Source organism: Cicer arietinum, chromosome 1 (assembly GCF_000331145.2).
Source record: "Cicer arietinum cultivar CDC Frontier isolate Library 1 chromosome 1, Cicar.CDCFrontier_v2.0, whole genome shotgun sequence".
Taxonomy (NCBI): domain Eukaryota; kingdom Viridiplantae; phylum Streptophyta; class Magnoliopsida; order Fabales; family Fabaceae; genus Cicer; species Cicer arietinum.
This window is the reverse complement of record NC_021160.2, coordinates 47583246-47591276: the sequence shown is the minus strand read 5'-3', so window position 1 is coordinate 47591276 and position 8031 is coordinate 47583246. Positions and strand designations below refer to the sequence as shown.

Here is an 8031-nt window from a genome sequence, read left to right as displayed (position 1 = left end):
TATATATATATATATATATAATACATGAAAAAAATATAAATACGTATACTGGGAGTGAACATGAGAAGCATACTACTCTAACAATCTGCTAAATAATGACATCACATCATTCTGAGTTTTTTTTTTTTCTTCTTAAAATAACATTGACGAATGAACTTTATTTGAATTTCTTCTTTTGAGACTATAAAGACAAATTCTTAATAGCTCATGAAGCTATAACCATTTTTTGTTTTGAACAATATGCGTGTCATTGACATTATTAATTTAATTGGATAAAACTAGTGATCAAATAATTTTGAATAAGGATGCCATTATATTTAGTTCAAACTCAAAAAAATATATTAACTTTAAAACCATGGAAATTATAACCGATTAGGTTTGGAATAATTTACAAAAAATGGAATCATAATCATTTTAAATTAACTGAGGAAATCATAACCGATTAGTTTTTCTTTTTTTAATTATAACTGATTATAGTTAATCCAAACTGCAAATATAAAAACAATTTAATGAATATAATGTATATTTTTTAAACTTATCCGATGACTTGTTTAGCTGGATTTAATATTTCTAATAAAAATATATTATATAAATTTTGTCAAAATAAATATTATATAGATAAAAATTATATTAATTTAAATTTATTGAATATATCGTTGAGATAAATTTAGATGAATATATAAGTTAATTTTTGTATCTGTTAATGTATAGGATAAATTATAGTTTTGATTTCCACTAACTAAAAAATAGTAATAATGTGATGTTTTTAATCTTAAAATGGATGATAAATACTATAATTAACTCAAGTGAGTCATAGATTCGAACTCCGAATAAAACATTTAACCTAATAATATCGGCATTTATCGATTAAACTATGATTTAGAAATATGATGTGGCATATTTTAAATTACGTGATATATGATATGATGATCTTGAATAATTATTATACATGAATTTGCAATAAAATCCTCAAACTTTAGCTTCAAATCCTAAAAATTATTAATTTTTATAATTTAATTAATAACATAAAAATTATTGATGTTATGAGTAATTTAAAATATATCAACACACCATATTTTAGTTACAATAATATGAAGAATCACCAAAATTATTAACTTTTCAAAATATAGAGATCAATTCTACAAATTGATAAAAATAAAGAGAATAAACTACAATTAATTTTATTTAAAAACTAAGTCATAAAATAATGTAACATCTTATTTTGCCACATCCCTAACATGTTGAATTGTCGTTAAGAAAAATATATTCATTCAGTTCTTCTTAATCTTTCAGTTGATTTTTTTGGACAGACATTTTTGAACATGCAAGCTCCAAAAATATCATCAAAACGCATTTTATGGAATTCGTTAAGCGGAGTCTCCATGATAGTACAATCAAAAGAGTCTAAAGTTAATCCGATTTTAGCAATTCAATACGGGCATCTATTTCCTTCACGCCATATATGGATGACCTGAACATTCTAATTAAGAGATAAAATATTACAAATTTGACGCAATAAAGTAGAGATTGGCCTCCTATAAACTGCAATTCCTAGTAAACATATTGATTAAGATTTTGAAATCACTTTCCACGATAAAATAAGTGATTTCTTTCCTCCCGCCGTATTCAAGCTAAGATACACTCCTCATATTTGTGTACACAATGTGTCCCACACCTCAAACTTCCTTACTTACCCTTTGAGCCACATCCCTTCAACATTACATCCTTATCACTTCAACTTCCCCAAATCATCAAACCTCGTGACTCCTATAAATATTATGTTTCTTGTTGGAACCATGCACGACATAGTATTGGATCACATTAAAAGGAACTTCAACAAGTAATAAAACGATGAGAAAATAGATATCTTAATTGGATATCAACTATAATGGATATCATTGTCAAATACCAATTCAAGAAATCAACTATTCACCCAAGTCACAACTAGGATTGAAGTTTTTGATGGTGATGATGTATCATGCAATCAAGAATAGCGAAAGAAGAAAATTATTTTTATATTTTTCTTATAACAACAAAATATTAATTATTTGAAATGCATGCAAAAACAATAAGGTCCATTGCATTAAAACCATTGAAATTAAGTTTCATTTGACTATCCTTTTCTATGGGATCAATTGTAATACCTAGATTGCGTTAACAGGAATAGATCTTTTTTATTGTGGTGATCGAATTTTCAAAACTATTATAATTGTTTAACTATATGAATCTAAATACTAATTGAAAACCTGACTTTTGAGGCTATTCCAAAAGGGAAAGAAACATTAAGATGAAGAATTCTAAAAGGTAACAAATAAGTGTTTTCTATTACTTTTCATAGGAAGCTTGCATACTTCAAAATATGAGAAAGAAATATATAGTCAGATACGTGTTAAATATCGATACTCCTCACCTCAGATATTTATGAATTCATAGAAATATCTAAATGTTTATAATAATTTAAAAAATATATATTACCATATATGTAGGTGTTAAAACAATATTGAGATCTGCAACAATGATTAACTTACAAAATAGAAGACAAACAATTGCAGAAAAAAAAAAATAAAAACGCAGAATGTTCAGAAAAAATAGAAGACTAGAAAACGGAGATTGATTATCATTCTCCGTTTTCTGCAGTTTTCTAAAAACAGTTTTCCTTTCTGCAGTTTTCTAAAACCAGTTTTCTCTATCAATGCAAACGAAAATTAAAGAAGGATAAAGGAAGAATAACACCAAGAATTTACGTGTTCGGTCTCAATTGATAGAGACCTACGTCACGGGCAAACAAGCAAGATTAATCCACTAATAATGATTGAACTTTACAAGATTAAAGTCTTCTCAAGATTGATCTCCTAGTATCTATTTATGAACCAGCAATACTAGCTTATCTCTCAATCTTTCTTTTCTCCTTTTAATCTCTCTCTGAATTTCTATGAATCATGAATTGCATATATCTCTCTTAGTTTTTTAGCTCTTGCTATTACAACCATATCATTATATCTGCTACAACATTACAGCTTTATTTATAGTATACACAAGCAAACTAACTATAACCATCTATCATAACTTACTTGGCCAAAGGTAGTTATAACAACCACTGAAGCTTAACCAACTTTAGTTAGATGATTTGAGACACACATTGACAGTAGGAGATACTTTTAGATATTTTTTAATACATATCTTAAAAATATTTGAAATTTTTTATGATCTTATATAGTGTGATTTAAACAAGACAACATTTATAAATCTTTCTATGAACAAGACAACATTTATAAATCCCATTATATACACGTTATAATATATTGATGATGTGATAGAATGAAAGATAAATAAAAAAAATGTTAAAAATGTGTATAAAAATAATTGATGTATATGTATCATATATGTGTGTCTTTTAATATATGATATAAGTTTACTCTCAGCCTTCAAGTACCTGGAAATTCACTCATGGTAATGCAATTACGCTATTTTGGTGTTTGGAGCTCTTCTACAAATTCAATTATATCCTTTGGAGTATGCTGCCTTGATGCTTGTAGCTGTAGCTCAGTTGCACTTGTTCATCTTGTTGTAATGCCAAATCAAAATTTAAAAGTATGAATTGTAAAAATATTGTGTTTTTATTTTTTTTAAATGTGTTTATTTTATGTTTATGAGAGATTATTGAAGTGATGCATTGTTATAAAGAGAATATGAAATACTGGTTAATAAAAATAAATAAAATGAGGATTTTTGTAACTATCATGCAAAACAAATTTGTTTTCAAACCTCAACTTTTTATTAGAAGTGAAAGTAATATAGCTTTTTGATTGAATTAGAAAATTTAATCACTAGATTTCATAAAATAGAGGCTTATTTTTTTACCCAATAGAGGCTTTTGAGGTGATGACATCCGATCATAAAATACTAAACTCAATCGTGAAGAAATCAATTCTACAAAATTATTTATATTCAACATTTATCAAATATATGTTTCTATATACCGAGTGAATAGGTTTGTGTTGTGTTGCTCGAGATTTGTTTGAATTAGATTTTGGTGGATGTTCATTCAACTTCTCATATTTATTCATTTTTACCATTTTTACCGTATCTTAATTTTAAAATCGAATGTATTTGATTGACGGGGAAAACAGTTTATTCCAGATTTGGTTGAATCATTCTTATTATGTCTTGAAGTTGTTTTTTACAAATAGCCTTCCTAAAATCATAATATAATATATACGACGAGAAATCCGAAATTGTTTCGCGATATAGAATAAGAGCTGTGTCGTTTTCTACAACTACGAGCTGAGAAATTGGTATTCCCTTGGTCCTGATGTAAGTTCTTTAAAACATCAAGCATCATAAAATGAATATATTATAATATTGTATTCTATGTAATAACATTCGATAAGAGGTTGTCATTTTAATCTATAATTTCAAAACATTAAAATAATTATTCAAAATATAATTTAATATTATAAAAATCTCTAAAAACTATAATTTATGAATTATTATAAAAATCTCTAAAAACTATAATTTATAAATAATTCATTATTATTATAATGTTAGAGTTAAATGATTAATTTTTTTATATTTCAATTATTAATTTAAATTTTTAATTAAATTAAATACCAAAATGTCCTTTATTTTCGTGGCCAAAATGAAGGGTTACTTAATAATAATACATAGCTAAGTAAAAGGCAAAAATAAAGCAAGTACAAATGAGAAAATGAAAATGGACGTAAACACCGTGGCACCCCCTCAATTACTTTTTAGAACTTACCATTCACTTTTAACCCCAGTACCCCACGTATATACTTGATTCATGAGCTCTTGACACATAACCTCCACATGTCAACAATATAGCGCATATCAAAGGGTTAGTTGGTTATAAAAGTTAAGAAATAATTTTCCCTTTGTGAATTTATAATTTGCAAAGAAGCTTGAAACGTTGATGGCTCCAAAGCGTGCTAAGGTGGTGGTTAGATCCACAAGGAAAGTTGTTGAAGAAAGTGTGCAGGTTTCAGTTGTAAGCAGTGAAAAACGATTAACCCGAGGTAGCAAAGATGTTCAGATAGATAGACATGTTGGTAGTACTCTAAAACAAGAGCATGTGAAGAACATTCCCGTTCAAGAAGTGACGCCTCAACCCAAAGAGGATACAATTGCAAGCACAAACACTGTCACTACTGAAGACAAAACAAAGCAAGAAAATACTCCAAATGAAGCTACCATGGAACCCAAAGAGCAGGAGAAGAAGGTCAAGTACAAGGAAGGAAATGATAGTAGTAAAGAGATAAGGAAGAAGAAAAGGGGGAGGAGAAAGAGAGAAGGGTATCAGAGATATGTGTATAGGGTATTGAAGCAAGTGCACCCTGACATGGGCATTTCATCACAAGCTATGACTATTCTAAATAATTTGATGAATGACATGTTTGAGAGGCTGGCTGATGAGGCTGCAAAGCTGAACACATACACAGGACACATGACATTGTCGTCAAGGGAGATTCAAGGAGCAGTGAAACTGGTTTTGCCGGGAGAACTTGGGAAACATGCTATTGCTGAAGGAGCCAAAGCTGTTACAAACTATATATCCTCCTATGCTGCCTGATATATAGAACCACGAGTGTACATGTTTCTGTTATGCTTTATTAACCTTTTGTATAGTAAGTTTAGGTGTACTGCTGTGGGTGAGTGTGCCCCTTTGTGTATTCTTTTCTCTTTTTTTCTTTTAAGAGAAGAAAAGGTGCAGGCAAAGAGAATGGTTGTCCTTTATGTGAACTGCTTCACTGAGTGTGGATTACTAATTGTTACCTATAATGAGAGTTTCTCCTTTAACTTTTATACTGACTATTTAGGATGGTCATAAAAATATTGCATTCAGAATAACTTTTCACATTCTTTCATCATCATTTAAAATAGTCAAGATATCCTTTTCTACGAAATAGATTGAAAAAATGTCGAATATATACAACAAAAAATGTCAATTATTTATTGATACCAGAGTTTCTCAAGATAGTATATGACCCAACGTGTACATCATTAGTCATTTGTCAAGTAAAGTCTGCATATATATTGATCCTATTTTATCTAATCTATACAATCATTTAAAGGTGTATACCGCTAAACACCCAAACCAAATAAAATACACTTTTTATTCAGTTCAGAATCTTGGTCCCAAAATAGAACCATCAGGTGTTGCTTCAAAAAAAACATTAGGTGTTTCCCTCAATGCACTCAACATAAGAACAGTGAACATGGCAAGAATCAGAAAAAGAAAATTAAAAACAAAAGAATACCTGGATACGCCAGGAGATAAAACTTGCTGAGATCCTGTATTTAGTTATGTGACCCTCTAATGTAAAATTATTATTATATAGAATAAGCACGTATTACTTCTACCACTGGTGCTCGACACATTGGACACTTTTTCCTACTATCGAGTAATTCATTTGCACATTTTGAACATGTGCACATGTGGCCACATCTGCAAGACAAGTACATTTAAGTGATTAACATTAGGAACAAAGTAGTAGCTGATGTATCAAATTGATACTTAATATTACCTGTACAACAAAGAATCAATAGTGCCTTCGCAGCATATACAGCAAAGTCCATTCCTCACACATTCCCATTTAGATTTATCGTCTGGTGAAACATGGTCATGAACTCCTGTGATGAATTTAACTTGGTTATCAAAAAGTTGTGCTGGGGTGAGAGATTGATAAACCCCAATTAGTTTTGGCAAATTCATTTAATTACAAGTGGGTTTGAAGTATGTTAAATATTATATTAGAATGTAAATAATTATATGGGCTGTAAGTATTCTGACCTGTTAGTATTACTGTAAATTAGGGTTATTTAATACCATGTGCCTATATAAAGAGATTTCGCTGTGTAGTTGCTATACACGGGTTATTCCATATGTCTCTCAATACTCTTTATATTCAACATGGTATCTAGAGCCAACTGAGAGACAACTCTAATCGTCAACTACCCGGTCGACCCACTGTCTCTGGTGAATATTTTTCGGCAAACCGTGTTCTCAACTCCGGTTTGCCCCCCTCTGCCGTTGATACGCTGATTCCTCAATTTTTGTTCAGCCGTTCACGCTCTACCGTCGTTGTCGTCACTGTTTCTGACGAGTTTTTTCGACGAACGACCACTCCATCAGCGCCGTACACCCCAGATCGGCCAAACCCTTCTGCCGCGCCTTCAGAAACCTGCTCACGCGCCACCTGCACACCCCGCGCGTGAGATCCACGCGCCGCCCACTGCCACGGCGCGTCCAGCAGCCGTTCACGGTGCCGCTTCTTCCACCGCACTCGCCTCGGCCTCCTGCTTCCATATCTGCCCTCAGTTTTCAGTTTCGAGTTACGGATATACGACTTCCAGTTCAAACAACCCCTGTTTTCCCAATTCCAACGCGTTTTCTTACAATCTTTGCTGACCATGGCATCTCAATCTAAAACAAAGAGCATTTTCACTAATCACTTCTCCTCTCTCGGTTGAAAAATTGAATGGATCAAATTATGATAGTTGGGCTGCCGACATCAAACTATGGTTACGTTGTCAAGGTTACGAGGACCACCTCACCCAAAACCCTGAAAAAGTGAGTGTGACTGAAACATCCAAATGGAGTCAGATTGATGCTCAGTTGTGTAGTGTCATTAAGTCTACACTTCATCCAGATGTTAAACCGATTTTCCGTCCACATCTCACGTGTGAATCGGTTTGGAATCAAGCAAAGGCACTCTATACTAACGACACACAAAGTCTCTATGGAGTTTGTCACCGCTTGTTGAACATCATTGCTCCGAAGTCACTCGATGGCTCTATTTCTGCATATCTTGACACCGTTCATAGTGCACTTCATGACTTTAATGAGCTTCTCCCTCCTGCTGCAAGTAATCCAGTTGAATAGAAGGAGTTGGATCAACGCAGCACCTTCTTCATGCTTCTTGCACTCTATGGCCTACCCCAGGAGTACTCTGCAACTCGTGATCAAATTTTGGGGTTTGTTACTGTTCCGGATATGTCTACTACTTCAGC

At 31.7% G+C, this 8031-nt stretch overlaps 2 protein-coding genes across 2 annotated transcripts in view; one reads left to right on the top strand and one right to left on the bottom strand.

Annotated features, from left to right (window-relative positions):
* The first annotated feature begins 4888 nt into the window (after positions 1 to 4888).
* LOC101499426 (uncharacterized) lies at positions 4889 to 5823 on the top strand. The gene has a single exon (XM_004487678.4). The coding sequence runs from the start codon at positions 4934 to 4936 to the stop codon at positions 5588 to 5590; it is 657 nt and encodes a 218-aa protein (XP_004487735.1). The 5' UTR covers positions 4889 to 4933; the 3' UTR covers positions 5591 to 5823.
* A 125-nt stretch (positions 5824 to 5948) lies between these two features.
* Positions 5949 to 8031, bottom strand: part of LOC101495919 (uncharacterized) — a 10801-nt gene continuing 8718 nt past the window's right edge. Inside the window, exons 6-7 of the mRNA XM_027331736.2 lie at positions 6546 to 6651; positions 5949 to 6466 (exon numbers count right to left, since the gene is read on the bottom strand). Of these exons, the coding sequence (XP_027187537.1) occupies positions 6352 to 6466; positions 6546 to 6651 (221 nt within the window). The 3' untranslated portion in view covers positions 5949 to 6351. The remainder of the gene's footprint in view (positions 6467 to 6545; positions 6652 to 8031) is intronic.

Bases quoted from the DNA above. Each gene is read 5' to 3' on its own strand.
- LOC101499426 (XM_004487678.4), top strand. From the start codon at position 4,934: ATGGCTCCAAAGCGTGCTAAGGTGGTGGTTAGATCCACAAGGAAAGTT.